The sequence below is a fragment of the Uloborus diversus genome, chromosome 10 (assembly GCF_026930045.1).
Source record: "Uloborus diversus isolate 005 chromosome 10, Udiv.v.3.1, whole genome shotgun sequence".
In the NCBI taxonomy this organism is placed as follows: domain Eukaryota; kingdom Metazoa; phylum Arthropoda; class Arachnida; order Araneae; family Uloboridae; genus Uloborus; species Uloborus diversus.
In genome coordinates, this window is record NC_072740.1 from 67612892 (window position 1) to 67634099 (window position 21208).

The 21208-nt window shown below is 31.5% G+C and overlaps 1 protein-coding gene across 1 annotated transcript in view; it reads right to left on the reverse strand.

Moving 5' to 3' along the window:
- LOC129231038 (gamma-aminobutyric acid receptor subunit beta-like) overlaps positions 1-21208 on the reverse strand; it is a 518639-nt gene that overhangs the window by 249126 nt on the left and 248305 nt on the right. Inside the window, exon 5 of the mRNA XM_054865286.1 lies at positions 20727-20809. Coding sequence (XP_054721261.1) covers positions 20727-20809 — 83 coding nt within the window. The remainder of the gene's footprint in view (positions 1-20726; positions 20810-21208) is intronic.

Below are 21208 nucleotides of genomic sequence, written 5' to 3' on the forward strand. Positions count from 1 at the left end.
CCCTGATAAACCCCTGTCACTCAAAAACTTAATTCGTTGGAGAGGAACAATTAAAAAAAAACAGGAAAAAGAGATAAGTAGACAAGAATTTGATTATGATTTCGCATTAGAAGCAAATTAAATTCGTATAGGGCCATTCCACGAAAATTCAACAGCCTGTCCCGCACGTGACGGTTCATATATTTCAATAAAAAGTAATTGTTTTAAAGGTTAATGATAACTTTCTTTGTTTGAGATATCACACATAAGTTTGTAATTTATTAAGTAGACAAGTTTGTTCTTCAATAATTTAAAGTATTATTTTTAATGACATATATGAGGTGTCACGTGCGGGACAAAATGATTATTTTCCGTGGAACAACTAGTAAATACAGGGAGTCCAGCGAAGGACTCGCCGATTTCAAAATCAAATATCTCGAAAACAAAGGACAATATTGGAATAAAATAAACAGTATGTTTATTGTGAAACCCATAAAAATCATGTTCACGCCGTAATTGCAATAGAAGCCCCCTTAAATAGTGCTTGGAAGGGGTTGGACGATAATTTCTAGCGTAAATGTAAGTGCCTCTGAGGGACTTAGTGGCACTAAACTACTGCTGAAATGCCCAACCCATTCGCAGAACTACTTATGGGGACTTCTAACTGCAATTACAGGGTGCAGTGCCACCTGATGGCAATATTCGCTACTAATTTCTAAGTTTCTGTATATGATTTTTTTTTTTTTTTTTTTTTTGACTTTTACAGTAAACAAAACGTTTATTTTATTCCAATATTTTCCTTTGTTTTCGAGATATTTAATTTTGAAGTCAAAGAGTCTTTCGTTGAACACCCTGTTCATTAATTTTATAAACCCATTAACACAACAAATAACATAATGTTAAGCTTTAGTTCCAATAGTGTTTCACGATAATGACACAAACGAAGAATATTTCAACCATTAGAAAAATTTCTGAGTGATTTGCACTATTTTTTTACACGAAAAACCACTTCTCTTTAATTTAAACTTTTTGGGGAAACCCAACTATTTCCTCTTTTAATATGCGTGCTGGTCGCAGGCATGCAAAATATTTTTCTCCTTAGACAATTTTGGTGTCTGTTGCTCCGCGACTGCGAAAGCTAAAACATACCACGACGTAGACGTGGAGAAAATCAATATGCAATGAAATATGAAGTACACAAAAACAATTTCAAATGGAATTTCTTTCTATACTCTATAACAAAATAAAAAGTTAAACAAGCTATTAAATTTGTGAACGTTAATTGCACGTTATTAACACCTTGTTGCAGAATGTAACTCTTTTAAAAATGCAATATAATTTCTTTGATTTGAAATGGATATTTTTACCGGAGCGAATTCTACTTCATGTATTTAATTTATTTTAATTGTACCACATAGATAGTAAATGTACATTTAAAATGTTATATTGCTTAAAATCCAATTATACAAAATACAACATTTTAATATTTATAAACCTCAACTAATAGCCACTTTCCGAAACCTGCATAAATGATTTTTTGTACTTTTTAAAAGAATTTTATCAAGTTATTTGCTTTTTTACTTACAATTCATTTGCATATTTATACAGAGTAATTCTTATATATATTTATATGTACAATAGACACATACGTTTATCACAGATATTTTTACAAACAATTTTTGTATTTTTCGATTGTAACTAAATTGGCTATGATAAAACAGTTTGAGAAACATTTTCCTTTCTTTTTTTGGTTTTAAAGTACTTCTATTTCCAATCTTTTGCTACTATTCTCTAGCAAAAATGTTGTTAGCATTCTACATGAACTTTAAAAGCATATAATTATTTCAAAATGCCTCAATGTATCTTATGAATGGGGCACATTGAAATAGTACTGTTTCAACTATGGGACAGTTATGGGCAAGAATTTTTTACAGTTAAAAATTATTTGCGTGAATGCAAACATAGACATATATACACTGAAAAGAATTACATGCATTAAAATAAGTCTTGAAATTTGCAAGTTGAAGAGTAATACAATATGTGCAAAAATAATTTAATTTTCATTAAAAGAATAACTACGCATCGAAACATAAAAACTTCTACTTATATTGCAGTAAAACACGTCATTAAGTATTATTTAATGAACATAACTTATACTGTGAATTTTTTTCAACGTGTATCCATACAGCAGTGTCACAACACAGACTCAAATGATACTTATAAATATGTACTGCATATTCAGTACGTTACCGCCCTGTAGCCAGGGCCGAGGTAGAAATACATGAAATACACCGCCAGCTCAGTCAATTCCAGCCGATGACTGCAGTTTCGTGCTTATTAGCACTCATCATCCCGGCAGAGGAAAGTGACTGAGCTGGAGGTGGAAAACCTCTTAAGGAAGTCAAGAAGTCAAGAGGTTTTCCACCTCCAGCTCTGTCACTTTCCTATGCCGGGCTGATGAGTGCTAATAAGCACGAAACTGCAGTCCTCGGCTGGAATTGACTGAGCTGGCGGTGTATTTCATGTATGTATTGCATAGTTTAAGCGTGTAAGGAACGAAAATCTATATTATCGTTCCTTACTTTTAAGAAAAATCATTGTAAATTCTCCCCTGAAAAAACTTTTTGTAACACACCAAAACTGGCTTACTTAATCGAAGATGAACTCACGCGAGGTCTTGAGAACCCCTTTAACTTAAAACCTCTTATTTCATGCGTGCAATTCAACAGAATTGAATTTCACGAGATTCAGTAGTTAAATTTCTAAATGTTTTCTTTCATGATCACCGATCAGTAGTTAGTGTTTTTCATTTGTTAAGAACCCGCATACATGTTTTGGAAAGAAACTGGAAGCCAACTGGGGGACAAATACAAAAAGATAAATACATTGTGTAAAATGTGAACAATTTACTCGCAAGGTTTTCTTCAATTATGTCTGTGATAAATGCATGTGGAATTTAAGATGGGTATTAGTTAAGTACCCCCCTTAACCCCCCCCCTTCAGTTAAAACCTTCCGATAAGGGTTTTATTTATTTCGTTACATTAGTATTTATTGAAAAGGTGCACCAGTAACCAATTTTAAAGTCTCGTAAATTCTTTTTTACATGAAAAAATATCAACTTTACAAACTTTTGTTGAAACTTGCATGCATAATTTGCATAAAATTAAACTTATTAGATGGGTTCATACAGGTACTAGGACTCGACCCATGCATCGGCCTGGCCGATCGTTCAACAATTTAGCCATCGGCATCGGCGGCCGATGCTAACTTGCAGGAAACATCGGCCCATCGGCCTTAAAATACATCGAAAAGCCGATGGAATTGGCCGATGTTTTTGAAAAAAAAAAAAAAAAAAAAGGACCTTTGCTGTTTTACTTTTTAATACAAAGTAAAGAGAGTTATTGTTTTCATATAAAATTGTTTACTTAAATTTCAGTATGAATTTCTATTTTAGTCACCCCTGAAAGAGTTTTTAATACTGCATTCAGATTACCAAACAAGTTAATTATTGCGTTGTTTCTTGCAGCTGGATGTACGTATATATCTCTCAAAAGTCATAACTCTAAGATGGTAAGCTGTAGAAGGTAAAGTTTTCGCATGTGAGGTGCGCGTACGTTCCAGTTGTGCACTTCCTTTTTAGTTTTCGATCGGGTGTTCTGAAAAGCCGGTTTACTTACTTTTTATAGCTATTAATTACTTATTTCAATGCAAACCTAATCTAGCGTCTCAGACTGACAATCATTTGGTGATATATTGCCGAATTGGAGATCATGGAAACAAATATGAGATGGTGAAACCGGTTTTTGTGTCATTTTGGTAGATTCCTGTTGAAGCGACGGTAAATTTTTAATTTTTCAATACTTGTAATTTGAATTACAGTAATGCAGTCTTTTCTGTATCGCTTCAGCAAAGTTACAAGTTTGGGGCTTGTCGAAATACGTTTTGGGGCCCTATTTCTCTATCACGGAAGTTGTAAAACATTTATCATAAGCATTTTTGTAACTCCTACGGTGCCCCTATAATTATGGGGCCTCTCGTGCAATTGCAACATTTGCTATATTTTAAATCCGCCACTGCAAGTCAAAACAAACTCGGGTGCAAGTTTTAAAAGTTTTTTTCTGCTCCATGTTTATGATTATTTTGAACTCTATTTTTTAAGACTATTTTTTGAATTTCCGAAAACACTTGCGTGCCCCTGCTCCCACTCCCTCAATTTCTGAAATTAAACTCTAGTTATACTTCTGAGCTCTTTAAATTAACACCATTCATAAAATTAGAGATTTTTTTCAAACTTAATTTATTGTTTAGAAATAATCTAGAGCATTAATGTTAGAGCATTAAGAAATTGATTAAAGACGTTTTGAATGGTGATATAATTCGAAAATCGAAGGGACTTTTGAATTTTTTCTTCAGAAGTGCTGTTCTGTACTTAAAAAAATGAGGCCGAAGTTGGGACCGAAGTGTGAGTTACTCCAGAATCAGAGGGTGATCCCTCCCCCCTTAACCCTCCCTCATCGTTTCCAGCATTTCTTAAATATTTATAGCGATTATTTATTTTGGTCAAAAAATGTCATTTTGCGTATTTGTCAAACTTGTTTCACCTATATTTCTTAATGCGCCATCTTTTTTGCATCATTAATAGTGATCGATGTTTTTTCTGCTGTAAGTAAATATTTTTTGTATTTATATAAAATCAATGAATAAGTTATTTTCGTTTTTATAGAAACGTTTCAAGGATTTTCTATTATGCAATTTTTTAAATTTCAGAAAATTATTCTTAAATTTAAAAAATTAATTTGAACTTGTTTGTAAAGCTTCATAAAAGATTAAACAATCAAATTGTTCAATATTATGTGTGCAAACATCAGATCAAGTAGTATATTTATTCAGTTATTAACTTGGTGTAAATATTGAGTTTGTTTATTATAGCTGCGTTTTAAGAACCTCGCTCTTTTTATGACTATTTCTTTTTTCAGCAAAATGTATGTCACTGTTATAGCTTTTATAAAAAATGCAAACTTTTCTTTTCATAAATTTTAAATAGGTACAAAAATATTCCTATTAGGATTTAATATTGTAATTTACCTGTTACCTTTTTTGGTAAATTTGATGACTAAAAAATGTCTACGTGCAATCTTTTCACTTTAATTGCGTAATTTGTTGACAGTTTCATAATTTTATTCTTTTTTTTTTTTTGAATGATTAAACAACATAATTTAATGTTTTTTAACTATTTTTAGTGCACCTAAATCCATACATTATTACAAAATTACTGAAATCTTAGTTATATGTTCAATTTAAAAAAAGAAAAAAAAAACAAATCAATTGGTTATTAAACAGTTTTTTTGTTTTTCTTCCTTTTTTTTTCTTTTTTTTAGCTGTTGTTCTTGCTCTTTCATCATACAGCAGTCAAAAGAGGAGAAGCATAACTACACCCTATACATATTGTACGTAGTACGATCCAAAAGTTCGGGGACAAGCTGTATAGAACCTTACTCAGAATAGTTCACATTACCGAAGCACATCCAACTTCAAAAGATCACCTTGAGGGACTATGTACTTCGTCCAGTGTTCATATAACTTTTGGAAACACTCCTGGAAGCCATTTTTCGCTACCTTCTGTGTTGTAGCTTTATCTTCTCCTGACGGAAGAAAACGGCGTCCATGCAAATGTTTTTTTGCTGGGAACAGGTAGAAGTCACATGGAGCTAAGTCGGACGAAACGTTGTGTTATTTGTTAGTCATATCAGAGTATTGACCAATCGAACAGTGCATCCTCAACATGAAAGTCGCCTTCTTCCCCACGATGAAGTTAAAAGCAGCAGCGCTAGAGGCCTTACAGGAGGTTGCGTAAAATGTCTTCCAGGAGTGCTTCGAAAAGCTATACGAACGTTGGCAGAAGTGCATAGTCGTCCAAGGTGACTATTTTGTAGATAGATGTGCTTCGGTAATGTGAACTATTCAAGGTAAGGTTGTATACAATTTGTCCTGAACTTTCAGATCATACTCCGTACGTATGTGTTTTCAACTTACTATTTCATAACGTTTTTGAGTGACGCAAGTTTACGCGCATGAAGACATCACAAGAGAATTTGCGATAATTAACTGACGAGGCGTTCAAAATGGATATATTTATATGTTCTTAATTACATATGCATGTACAAATGTGCCGGAAAAACTTGTGAACTTTAAACTGGGTGATCGTAAAATAGAAGTTTAGGTCGAAATCTGATTTTTTTTTTTTTTTTTTTTTTTTGTGATTATACGATTCCTTATTCGTAGAAAGAAAGTAAAATGAAATGAATCAGCAATCCTTTAAATCCCTGATAATCTTATCCAATTATTTCTGTTTGATTTTTTTTTTTTTTTTTTTTTTTTTTTGCCATCGGCCGACGCCATCGGCAATCGGCCATTTGGAGGAAAACAATCGGCCATCGGCTGTCTTTGAACGATCAGCCAACAATCGGCATCGGTCTATCGGCCAAAAAATGCCATCGGTCGAGCCCTAACAGGTACACCACGCAATGTATGATGTTTGACACTTGAGTTCTACCGACTTGATATATCATAAAAATATCACTTAATGGATTAAGCCTATCATCAAACAACTTGAAAATACTGTATCTGACTATTGTCAAGCATACTTCCTAGTGCAAATTTTTATTATGTTTTTTTTTTTTTTTTTTTTGACAGGAGTTGTGAAATTAATTTTTATCTCAATATACCCTTTGTCCCTACTCTAATAGAGGGAAAAAAACTCCAAATGGTAATGAAGTAAAATTACCTTCTCGTTATTTTTTTTTTCATTTAAATCCAACCTAAATTTGTAAAATTCATGCTTTTCGGTTTTCCTAAAATTAGAAAGGATTCTCTGTTTGAAAGATATTGCAGAAATACGCATTACGAGATTATTTTTAAATGTACTCTGACACAATTTAGAGTGAAAACACATTTTGAAACACTTTTAACAGTTCCACATAAACATTTTAAAGACTAATGTATTTGTTGTAGTTGATAGCTTTAAGCTCGTAAAACTGTTTGTTGCTTTTTGAACGTTTTCTTGACGCAACTTGCCTTACAAAATCGTTTATTACAGTACAGACATCTTTTTTAGAGTACTGTTTTTATTTTTAGTTAGAAAAAAAGAAAAAAAATGTAAAAATGCACGCTTTTTCATATTTATTATCAATAATGATTCATTATGCATGTTTTTTTTTTTTTTTGAAGCATTCAAACATATTTTGAAATTCACGTAGGGAAAAGTGGGTCAAAGCAAAATCGTAATTCTTTTTCAAAATTTGCAGCGCCGCCGATTTGCAATTGCAATGCTTTAACTAATTTTCTTAACATGCAATTGATCCAAAAAACAAATTTACCTAAACATCAAAGAAAGATGCATAGCTAACTACTGAAAGCTAGGCAATTAAAATACGCCATTATATGATATGTTTAAATTACTCATAGCTTGGAAATGAGAAAATTGCCGAAAATACGACCATATTTCATTTTTTTTCTAGAAGAAAAAGTTGTTTCTTTGTTTATTTACACACATAATGATATATAAAATCTCTAAAAAATAACGTAACAAAACATGATTGCACATAGACATAGAGGTCACATTGGTTGGAGGAAATGGTTTAACTATGAGTGTGATTGAAAAGTATAAAAATACCAATGATATTTTAAGACTTGAAGCAAACAAATATTTAAAGATGACATAGTAAAAAAAACTGTCATTTGACACCCAAGGCTGAAAAGTTGCACAGGAGAATTACTCATTACTGACATAAACTAAGGAAAAAAAACCCGTGAAATATCTTCTCGATGAATGTAACTGATTAAAATACGCGAGTCAATAGATCTCGGTCTCTATATTTTGCAACAAAAAAGTAAGCATAAATTTACAGCTTTAACTCTTTTTAAACGCAAATAATGTATGTGTGAAGCAATAAATAAATAACTTTGTGCTAAGGAATAACAGGAAATGTCCAGCGTTGTTTAACACAAATAAACAGATTTCAGAATACATTATTTGTGCTAAATAAAGTTGGACATTTCCTGTTAATGTATGTGTGGTTTGAATTAACTTATGAAAATGATTATTTTATAAGTGTTCCTAAAAAACACTCTTCTTATATGCGAAAACAAGAGCTATAACCCTACAGCAACAGAAACAATGTCACTCAACATTATTTGTATTTTTCATAGAGTTACATTTCGGTTCACTTTTTTTAAGGAAAGTAAAGCAATTAGTGAAAAATGGAGGAAGAAACATGTAGCTGGAGAAAAACAGTAAGAAAAAAAAATTAGCAAACGTTTTTCATGGCAAAAATACTACCAACAATACCAGAAGTAGTTTGATGTAATCGTTTAGCGTTTTAGTTTTCAAATGGTCTTACATAAGTGTAAAAATCAAAACACAATATTTCTTAGATTTCACGTGTTTGAATTAACAGTTCTTTATCACATACAACTTACAATCAATTTATTTGACACTTTAACTTGGTATGAACTACGGTCATTTTGATAATCTTTAGGCCAGTCCGGAAAATTTTGTGCCACTTCAATTTTCTAGTTCTATGTAAAATAAGCTATGAAAGTACTAAGTACAAGTGATGTATTCTTATGGCAAAGTCAAAAAATAAGATGTATGCTCTTCATGATTTTAAAAGATTCTATATACTATAAAAAAATTGAAGTTTCTCAAAGTTATCTGGACTGGCTCAAACATACCCCGAACCTTCTTCATTACGCAATTTTAGAAGACACGATATTTAAAACGCAATAGCCGTTTATGATTTATGAATTTAGATCTTACTTAAAATGAAAAATGAAATTACGAATCACCATAGTTAATTAAAAATTCCATATCATTAAATAGTTTACTAGACGGAGTGCTAAAGTATCTTTCACTACAGTGAATCATTAAGATATGTTTTCTTAAAACTGCAATCTGCTTCGATCCACACCTGATATACCGAAACGAAAACATTCTCAAAGGCTACTTCTTAGTACTATAGATAAAATAAATAATCCATGGATGATGAATTCTTATAAAGAGTCATTTATCAGAGACTTTTTCTCAAAATTGCTTTGACACAAGACAGCTGTTGAGTATATGCGAGTTTATCATGTTGTAAAGGAATACACTAATCATTTGTCCTTATAGGTAATGGATCTCACGTTGCATTTTATCTTGATCTGAGTAGCTTATGGAGGTCGTTACATTTTAATTTTCCTAACATATAATTCAACTATCGTTCAAAAATATACCTGTAAAAATCTACCATCATGAAGACGAATCGATATGAAAATACCATGCGATTATGGTTTAGTGGAAGTCATTTTTGCATGATTCTTCGATAAAAAACTCGAGCGAATCTCAGTTATAATTGATTTTATGTTTTGAAACATGCCATACTTAAATCAATATGCCAATACTCTAATGAGCTCATATTTCTTCTGTCAAAATGGTATATATTGAACCAAACGACCTTATTGCATTTATTTTGTGATTATTCTGTTACCGAATAAATGTTGTATTGCCGCGAAGAATTAATTCTTAAATGCGATGTTTCAAAAAACCTTTAAAAATATATGTTTATATTATTTCTTCAAATCAAGGAAAACTGCTCAAAATGTAACACTTTGTTTTAAGTGCTTTAAATCATAAAACGAAACCAAAAAAAAAAAAACATCTGTGATTGTGATTTAAATACAAGTACATTAAATATTTCTGAGTAAAAGTACGCCTTCTCTAGAGCACCAAAAACATACAATACCTTTTTTTAAATTATTTTTCGGCAGTGTTTTTGCAGGCAACTTCTAAGTGCAAATTAATAATATTTTTTAAAATAATTTCTAAAAATTGCGCACGCGTTGCTAAAAAAAATAATAATTAATTTGAATTCTGACATTCTGAATTCAAATTATGTGTTTCACAATCACAAATTGCAACAGGCTCCTACTCATTGGAGTTGTTTCTAGAAACGGCTTCTGTCCCTCCAAGCCTGCCCCTCCTCCTGGGCGGTTACATGAGTATAGTTATGTATGTATGTACGTAGGAGTGTGTGTATGTGTATGAGTGTGTGTGTGTGTGTGTGTGTGTGCAGGACATGGAATCCACCGACCAGGAGAAGCAGATTCTGCGGGACAGTGCTCAGGAACAGAGGAGCCGCGCCTGCAGAGGACGATCGGCGGGAGTGCTGCAGAGGTCCCTGGTTCAAGCTGAAAAAGGAACCTGACCTCAAAGGCGCTCAAGTGAGGACAATAAGCAATCATGATTGCTCAAAAAAAAAAAAAAAAAACTGTTATTCAAGGGTTATAATGCGAAAGATAAAATTAAGTAAGATGCTAAATTAAATAACAACGCTTATTTGGCACATACGCAAATTTTGAGCAAAAAAAAAAAAAAAAAAAACAAGTAGCAGGTATACTAACGAGTACATTCTAAGCACAAATTTGAGACTACGTAAAATTAAAAACTAAGGTAGAGTCGGAAATGAAAGACTATATCAAAATAAAAACAATGAGTAAACGTGAAAAAACGAAAATTTGGTAAATACGCAAATTTTAAGCAAAAATTAAAATTTCAAGTAACCGATATACTAGCGAGTACTAAGCACATGTTTGGAGTACCAATAACTTAAATTTAATGTAGAGTCGTAAATGTGAGACTATATTAAAATGAAAACAATGACGTACGTAAAAAAAAAAATATTGAAGATTTTGAAGAAATATCACTTAGTGGCTTGTACACCTAAAGATAAAGTAACAAAAGATGACAAAAATGCAAAAATCAAAAATGTGTATTTACTGCCCACGGCTGTGGTAAATTCCGCATTGCGGATTAAACAGAAGAAATTAAACACAACTGAAAGTGTTGACGAAGTAAAACCTACGCCCCAAATAAAATATTAAATACTTAATAATGGTTTAAATAAGAATGTCAACAAACTTAAAAAAATGTCTGATGTATTTCTTGACAATTTTATGTAGTAAACTAGCAGTTTAAAGTCTCATAAAAAGCTCTTTCGAAATAAAGAAACAAATAAGTGAAAAATTAACACATGTTATTTTAAAATCTTTTATGAAAAACATCCAAAAGCACAACGTGCAGCATTCTTTGCAGTAAAAGAAATAGACTGCAGTACAACACTTTCAAATGAACTTCGCTGATGATATTTTTTGTATACACTCAAACCTGTTTTTTGCGATCTTTTTACGTGCGGTATTCGAAAATGTGAGTCAGATTGGGACTCAAATGACAAAACTATTCGTAAAACAGACGAAGTTGTTTTTAAAACGAACGGCTTTTTTTAATGTGGTCCCAATCCACCGCACACAAAAAGGTTTGAGTGTATAAGGTAAAAGAAGAAAACGAGCAGGTCTGAGGTTGGCAATAATTTTAGTTGGAATCTGGATACTTAAAAAATATATATATAGTATATCGAGGTCTAGAAAAAACTCTTCACTTACCCGTTTAACAACTTAAACCAGTCAGGAAATTAGTTCTAAAATCTTAGTAAAAGGGATAAACGTGTTGCCTTAAGAAATATTTGTCTGCATGAATATATTTTTAAATAATTTTGTAGTGTAATATTAATACATTTAAAAATGTTTTGGCGGTTCAGTTTTTGACAAACCGCGGTGCGTACCTGGACCGCGGTGTGCCAGTTGTATACTGCAGATGCAAGATAATAATTACTTGCCTACCTTAAGAGACGGTTGTAAGAATTTTTACTAATACATATCGTCGCCTCAGAGCAACAGTAAGATATCTAGTCCCAGAAAAAAACTAAGATATTTTACTGTTGTTCTGAGGCGACGATATATAGTCCAAGTGTACAAAACTTATGAGCCATCGATATCATGTGCACTGTGGAAGGATGGTCGTACTCTCAAGAAACTCTCTGAAACTACTGCATATTCAAACGAATCATTTTGAACTCTTTAACCTGCAGCTCGGGTGACTGACAGAGGTTTGATTTATTAGAAATGACGTTCCAATAGTGATCTCTGAAGTGAACTGAAGAGGAACCTTGCTAAACGCAAACCAAAACTGTAAACTGAAACGCGAACTTTCAAATCCAAACCAAAACTTTTTCATTTTTGTTCCGCGTTCGCGTCCATATTGTAAAACAGTCAGTCTCTCTCGAACCACCGTAGTGTGTAGACATGTGATGTAACGTTAGCTAATAAATGTATTTAATTTCTTTATTAGTTAAATTATTGAGCAGTGACTACATAAAGCATGTAATTTTGACAACACTACACAATTAAAGGAAATATAAAATGATTATAGAGAGAAGGCCCAACGTGAACAACAGATGAACAAATGAAGGTAAGCTCTTTGCTTATCTATTATCAACCTTGTTTTATTTAAATTGATTTCATATAAATGGATAATTATTATTAAAATGGCCTACCGAGTCATAACAGATTATGAGACTGAAGCGCTCTTTCGCTCGGATCTCATTTAAAGGCAAAAGCTAATTAATACAATTGAATTAAATTATTATAATATCCAAGCATATCTAATAAAGGTCAGAAAAACGGTATAATTAAAATGGCTTCTTCTTCAAAAGAAAGCTTTACAATTGATAAATTAAATCAAAATAATTATGCCGTGTGGAAATTCAAAGCTGAAATGCTTCTCATTAAAGAAGATTTGTATGACCATATAATCGGTAATCCACCGAACCCTCTAACTGAAGCTTGGACTAAAAAAGATCAAAAAGCAAGAGCGTTAATAAATTTATCCATTGATGATAAACAAATAGTTCACGTAAAAAATGAAGTCACTGCTCGAAGTACTTGGGAGGCATTAAAAAAGATCCACGAACGATCTAATTTATCAAGCAAACTATATTTGCTGAGAAAATTATACAGCACAAAATTAGAAGAGGGCGGTAATATGAATAACCATATTATTAAAATTCTTGAGATCACTGATAAGCTCAAAGCTATTGGTGAAGATATCAAAGATTCCCATTTATCTGCTCTCTTATTATGCTCCTTACCCCCAAGTTATGATACATTAATTACAGCATTGGAAGCACGGCCAGAAGAAGAATTAAACTCAAATTTTATACAGGGTAAATTAACAGACGAATATAACAAAAGAATGGAAAATTCCGCTTCAATTAATGAAAGCGCCTACAAAGCAAATAATACAAATAAAAAGAAAAATTACCCAAAACGTGAGAATAAAAAATTCTGTACATATTGTCACAAGAAAAATCACGAGAAATTTGAGTGCTGGCATTTAAAAAAGAAACAAAGTAACTATCTGACAAATAACACCAAAAGCAATGAAAAATTCCTAAATAATTCATCGCTCTGTTTCGAGACGAATAGAATTCCGAAATCAAACGCATATAGTGAAGCGAGTTCCGATGACCCACTTTCAAAAGGAGAAAGATATAAAACCTCAAGTAGGGATCTGGCTTATCTCTCCTCAGACAAGATCCAGAGGTACAGTGTTTTGGTAGATTCAGCTTGCAGCTCGCATATATTTAATGACAAGTGTTTATTTACTGAAATGAATAATGATCACAGCTCGGTAACAGTCGCGAATGGTGAATCATTAAGCTCCTATGGGATTGGAAGCGTCAAAATTAAAACGAGGATTTCGGATGGGAACACTTGTAACATAACACTTAAAGATGTTTTATACGTTCCAGATCTTGAAACTAATTTAATGTCAGTAAGCAAAGCAACATTGAATGGTTGCACTGTAACGTTTGAAAAGGATCGTTGCAAATTAACATATGAAGGGGAAACTTTTCTGGAAGGAAAATTAAAGCAAAATCTTTATGAAGTAATATTAGATAATTCTAAAGATGAATGTTTTGCTAACCTAACTCATCAGTGCAATAAGAAAAATTGCATTGAACTTTGGCACAAGAGATTAGGACACAAAAACTACAATTCAATTAAAGAATTAGCATCGAAGAAACTTGCAACGGGATTAGAATTAGAAAATTGTGCACACAATTTTTCATGTGAGACTTGCATCAAATCAAAATTAACAGATGCACCTTACCCTAAGCAAACACATCATAAATCAAAACAAATTCTCGAGTTAATTCATTCTGATTTATCAGGTCCATTTAAGACACCAACTATTGGAGGAAAAATATATTTTCTTACTTTCATAGACGACTTTAGTAGGTTTACAATCATATACTTACTATCTAAAAAGAGCGAAGTGCTGACAAAATTAAAGGAATATATCGCTATGACTAAAAATAAATTTGGGCGGATTTTACAAACTTTAAGATCAGACAATGGCGGAGAATATATAAATCAAGAGATTGAAAATTTCTTAAAAGAAAAAGGTATTCAGCATCAATTAACTGTACCATATTGCTCTTCTCAAAATGGGGTAGCAGAGAGAAAAAACCGAAGTTTAGTTGAAATGACTCGGTGTTTACTGTCCCAAGCAAATTTGCCTCAGAAATTTTGGGGTGAAGCAATAAACACAGCCACCTACCTTCAAAATCGGCTCCTCACAAAAGCTAAAGAAAAAACTCCCTATGAACTGTGGACAAATAATAAACCCGATCTATCCAATATAAAAATATTTGGATGTAAAGCGTATGCGTATATTAATAAAACTAAGCGAGGAAAGCTAGATGACACAGCTATTCAAGGTATTTTTGTGGGATATGATAACAGATGTAAAGGATACAGAATTTATGCTGAAGGAAAAAATGTAATCAAAGCTCGTCGCACTGTGAAATTTATTGAAAATGAAAATTCAAATATGAAAATCAAAGATCATTCAAGCCTTGATTTACTTGAAGATAATGAAAACACTGCTGCAGGAAAATGTACAAAAGCAGGGGAAAGTTCTGGAGAAATAAAAATCAATATACAAGAAGATAACGAGAATTCAGATGATGAAGAAACAACTGAGCAACCGCGAAGATCAGGAAGAAAAAATAAAGGAATACCTCCTGACAGATTTGCTTACACTACAAATGTACAAAAAATAACAGAACCGAAAAACTGGAAAGAGTTGGAAGATATTAAAAACCCATATGAAAAGGCAAAATGGCTTGAAGCTATAGAAGATGAAATAAAATCCATTAACAAAAATAACACTTGGGAATTGGTTAATCCTCCCCAAGGGAAGAAAATAATTGGATGCCAGTGGGTTTTTAAAGCAAAATACAACTCTAAAGGAATTGTAGAAAAGTTTCGCGTACGACTTGTTGCTCAAGGTTTTTCACAGAAGTTTGGACAGGATTTTGATCAAACTTTTGCACCAACTGTTGCATACACAACAATAAGAACTTTCCTAATCAACGCAGTACACAAAAATCTGAAAATAAACCATGTAGATGTGAAAACAGCATTTCTTCACGGAGAATTGAAAGAAGAAGTTTACATGCGTCAGCCGGAAGGGTATGTAAAACCAGGCGAAGAAAATAAAGTTTATAAATTGAATAAGGCCATATATGGTTTGAGACAAGCTGCCCGAGCTTGGAATTTGAAAATTGCTGATTTCTTACTAAAACTAGGTTTTGTGCAGAGTAACACTGATAAATGTCTTTTTAAATGTTCAAGAGGTAATAATACAGTGTACATTATTGTATATGTAGATGATATACTGATAGCAGGAGAAGAAAAAGACATAAGTAACATAATTGAAGAACTGGAAAAGGAATTTGAGATAAAAAACTTAGGTTTCGTAAATCATTACCTAGGAATAAATATAGAAATAACAAAAGAGGGAAACATGATGTTAGATCAAAGAAACAAAATACAAGAAATAATAGAAAAATTTGATCTTGAAAATGCAAAACCTTGCGATACACCAATGGAACCGGGTTACCTAAAACTAAATGATGAAGAGAATTTACTCCCGGATAATAAAAAATATCGACAAGCAGTAGGAACACTGTTATACATAGCAACAGTCACTAGACCTGACATATCTGCCTCTGTAAACATCCTCAGCCGAAGGAATGAAAAACCCAGACAGAAGGATTGGGAAGCAGTTAAGAGAGTTATAAGATACTTAAAAACAACTAAAGAATACAAGTTGATTATAAAGAAAGAGATGAATCCAATCTTAATAACCTATGCCGATGCAGACTGGGCTGGAGACATATCTGACAGAAAATCTACCAGTGGAAATCTCTTTAAACTTGGTAACTTTCCTGTTCAATGGATCACCAAGAAACAAAATTCAGTCGCTCTTTCATCAGCTGAGGCTGAATATATTTCAGCAGCTAATGCAGCACAAGAAACAATATGGATAATTAGTCTTTTAAAAGATTTGGATTTACCACAAGAACTACCAATAGTTATGATGGAAGACAATCAATCCTGCATAAAAATGATTCAAAGTGACAAGTATCACGCTAAAACAAAGCACATTGATATAAAGTACCAGAACATCAAACATCTGAAGGAAACCGGAATAATTGACTTAGAATATTGTCCAGGCAAGGAAATGACTGCAGATATCTTAACCAAACCTTTACCTAAGCCTGACTTTACCAGACATAGAAACAACCTGCAAATAATGACTTCAGAGATCAAGCAGGGGTATTAGAAATGACGTTCCAATAGTGATCTCTGAAGTGAACTGAAGAGGAACCTTGCTAAACGCAAACCAAAACTGTAAACTGAAACGCGAACTTTCAAATCCAAACCAAAACTTTTTCATTTTTGTTCCGCGTTCGCGTCCATATTGTAAAACAGTCAGTCTCTCTCGAACCACCGTAGTGTGTAGACATGTGATGTAACGTTAGCTAATAAATGTATTTAATTTCTTTATTAGTTAAATTATTGAGCAGTGACTACATAAAGCATGTAATTTTGACAACACTACACAATTAAAGGAAATATAAAATGATTATAGAGAGAAGGCCCAACGTGAACAACAGATGAACAAATGAAGGTAAGCTCTTTGCTTATCTATTATCAATCTTGTTTTATTTAAATTGATTTCATATAAATGGATAATTATTATTAAAATGGCCTACCGAGTCATAACATGATTCACTTGATAGATACAGCCTTCAGAATAGAAGCATGACTTTGCTGAATCAACCAGTACCGAATGTATTAAATAGCATTAAATTTAGCCACATTTCTAATTATTTCTGGTGAAAAAGTTCTGTTTTAGAAAAAATGTAAATGATAACGTATTTATTATTATTTTCTTGCAAAACATCACGTTTTACTTATTGCCTTGCAGAAAAAAAAATGCATTAAGCCTGTTGCTGAATTGCCTTATTATTAAGAAAAAAAAGTTCATTTACGCAAAGATCCCGAAATTTTTATTTATATATATATATATATATATATATATATATATATATATATATATATATATATATATATATATATATATATATATATATATATATATATATATATAAGTGTTCATCCTGGAGATGAAAATACATATTCATTCAAAGTTTCATCCATCTCGTTTCACAAATATATTTAAAAAAAAACGGACATAAAAATTAGAAATGATTTTTTAACTCCAAGATAGACTTCATGATTTTTGTCGAAATTGTTGGCAAATAGACTAAACGTTTGTTTAGTCAAATGAAACAAAAAAAAAACTTCTATTAGTTTTTTTTTCTTTCATGTTTTTGTTTAAAAAGCTGGAGAGTTCTTCGCAAAATTCGAATTTATTTCATATTCTTTTTGCAAAAAACTTCATATTGAGATGAATTGCAGTTTATTGACAAATATTGATAGTTTAATTTTCAGTATTTGATCAGGTTCTATAAATGCGCATTTGAAAGGAAATAGCAGTTAAGTATATGCTAAACGATTTCGAGAAGTAATACATTAAATCATTTAAAGCCAATCTTTAAGAGTAAAATCAAATTTGATGAACGTAATTTGAAAACGATTTAAAATATATACTATGAGAAAGATATTAGAAAAGTAATCATATGGGCTAAGGAAGGTATTTCATTATCTAATTCTCGTGAACGATAAGGATACTAATATCTTTTCAAAATCTGTTTAAGAGATTGTAATTAAAATATCCAGGAACATAAATTTTCGAATTTTTTTTCACTTTACCATTTTTTTAGAAAATGCGTATTTTAGAATTGGTGTAATCTGTGTAATTTCAAGAAAGATGATAACTTTTCAATTGATAGACTGTGCAAAGTTTAAAAATGAATTATACGAATCTAGCTAAAAGTGCTCAATATGTTTTGTTCGAAGTACATTTGAAACAGGATTAATGCGAACCATCCAAAAGAGGCTCCATTTTTCGAAGTTAAAATCAGTTAACTCTAAAAAAGTGTAACATTTTTTTACTTCTATCGAAGTTCTATATTATCTTCGTTTTTCATCCGACATAGTTCATTATTTTAAACGTTTAAGGCTTAGATTGTTAGTGAAATTCATGTAAGCATTAAAGATGCTAAATGCAGCTTATGTATGTTTGATCTTAAAAAAATGATTAAATATCAATTAATCCATCAAAGTATTTTTTTTCTTAGTTACAACTTACTAACTACAAAAGAGTAAAATTTTCAATAGCTTTTCCACAGTTCAATCAAATTATCGCTCATGTCAATTCTCCTTGTATATTCACACAACCGAAGACTTACATTAAACAAGCATTAAACTTAATGAAGCAAACATTAAACTCAGCTTAAGATAGTTTAAGCAATTTAATAAAAAGAAAGTCTGATAGTAAAGGAGTAATATCTATAAAACTACAAAAATTTGGAAAGTCTAGAGGTAAAATTGGTTAGCCGATAATAAGCATTATTACAAGCGATTTCAACATATGATCCACTTCTGAAAAACTATGCTCCAAAGGTGACTCACAAACCACAAATTTGTAATTTTATTTTGCAGTTAGATTATAAACATAGTCAAATTCTGTATTAATAATGCAAATTATATAAACTTAAATATTGTCACATTTCGCTAATTAACCTAATAATGTATCATTTTGTTCTTATTGTAATCTTTAACACTTTGTATCGTAATTTTGTACTTTAAACTTTAGTCCTTACAAGGGTTATATTTTTTAATATGATTCAGCGTAAATATATAATGAATCAAGTAATTATTGTTTTACGGCCTCTTAAAGAAGAAAAAGTACGTTCCTTTTGCAATATTATAGCGGATAAGTTTACGTGCATAGGCTGTTGCCAAACATTAATTAGAGCAATTGTGTTGTTTATGGTATTGATTTTTTTCGCTTTATTTTTGGAGTAAGTCAACTTCCGAAACATTACATAGCATTAAACTTTAAGCCTCGAAATCTGAATCAAAGTTCAAACCCTACCATTTCGTATAGCAGTGGTTGAGAACCGTTAAAAAGTTTCCAAAAAAAAAAAAAAAGCATTACGGAGCAAAATTGTCTTTATGCTATCAAATGTAATGTCTATCTTTTGTGAAAGTTTGTTTGTCTTCAAATTTTTCTTTTTTGTTACACATATTAATTGCATGTCTTTGGTTTTGTTTTATTGTAGTAGGGGAGATAATGGCTAGTTGTGACAGGGGGAGCAGTTTTCAGAATTGGTAAATTTTTACAGTGTGTTGGTTTCAAGAAACTGCCTTAATTGAAGTGTGCTAAATAAATTGTATCCTGTTTATGCCTCAACTGTGAAATTTGTCTGTTAGACTATAATACCTAAACTATTGTGTTTCAATATTATTTGACTTATAACTTCTTGGTTTAAGAAATAAGAAGCATTTTATGTTTTATTGAAATAGCACACATTATGTTTTATAAACTTTTATTAAGTGTACGATAAGAATTATCAATACTATAATTCTCTTGAAGTTTAGTATTTATGTTTTAATGTTTTTATGAAAAATAAGACCAAATGAAGTAAGAAACAAAAGTTTTATTTTATATAGGCTTTTAATTTTGGTTTAGGTTAAAAAATGAATTACGTTTGCTCAAATGAGGCATTAAAATGTTTTGAAATCTTGTAAACATTAAAATGCTGTGCTTTTTTTTAATTTAAATTAAGCATAAAACTGTGATTGTTCTGAATAAAAAGCTTAAGAATCAGTTGTTTTTTTACTGTGAGACTTCCCCTCCCCTCTCCGTGGTGTAATACCTTACCTCTGGATCTTCATATGAAGTTGAATAATTTAGAAACACTGTCAACGTATAGAAAACGTCAGTTTGGAAACATTTAGTTATTCTGAAAATTTGCTTCACTCATTTTTTTTTCTTGTGCCGATCACATGCAAACTGTTGCTATCCACTGATACGCGCAAGACATGTGCTATATGTTTACCTCCAAAACACTTTTTAGTTACTGTGCCGCTTCGTACTTTAATTATAACTGACAATTAAGTACTACTACTACACCTTTTAGTCCATCAGTGTTCTTAATACCTTTTTGTGTTTTTTTTCTTTATTTTCTTTTTTTTTTTTTTTTTGCAACTACTAAAAATATCCCAATACAGTAAAACCTGTCTACAGTGATACTGTTCGGAACTAAAAAAATTTGTTATAGACCGGCTATCGTTATAGACAGTTTGATTATTTATGCTGACATTTTACTTGGACCAAGGAAAATATAGCTATATACAGTTTTATTGTGATTGACAGTATTGTTATACACATTTTTCATTGTATTTTGCATATTTACTTATGTATCTTTATGCTTAGTAGTTAAAAAAAATATCCTTAGTAAAATACACTTAACATGCAGATTACTATAAAACTGCTCATAGATAACGCGCTACACAATATTTTGTATAATATAGAGTTACTTACAGCTCTCTACTTCAACTGTACACTGCTGTCGATCCATTGGAAAATATCTAAGATCCATCGGACAGCTGTTCGTAACAGTTAATCTAAAAAAAAAGACATGCTTTAGTTTATATGTCAGCACAGGTTAATAGTTAATATATTTATGAACATTACACTTAGTAAACTTTCACATGTATCTCCTACAAAAACTCTTCACACATTTATTTGATAAAGATGGTCCTGATTATTTCAGTATGTATACATTAAAACCCTGATTTAATGTTTATCGCGGGACTGACGAGAGAAAATGTAGTAGGTGGGAAACCGTTACGCAACGTTCAACTAAATTTTCATTAAATACATGTAATATTTCATAAAATAATTTTAATGGAAGTATATTCACATAACAGCAAAGGTATAGCAATATATTAATTACATACAATTCATTTCGTAAACAACCAGCAAAATTAGAATAGTAAAAAATCAGATGGGTATTTCGACAG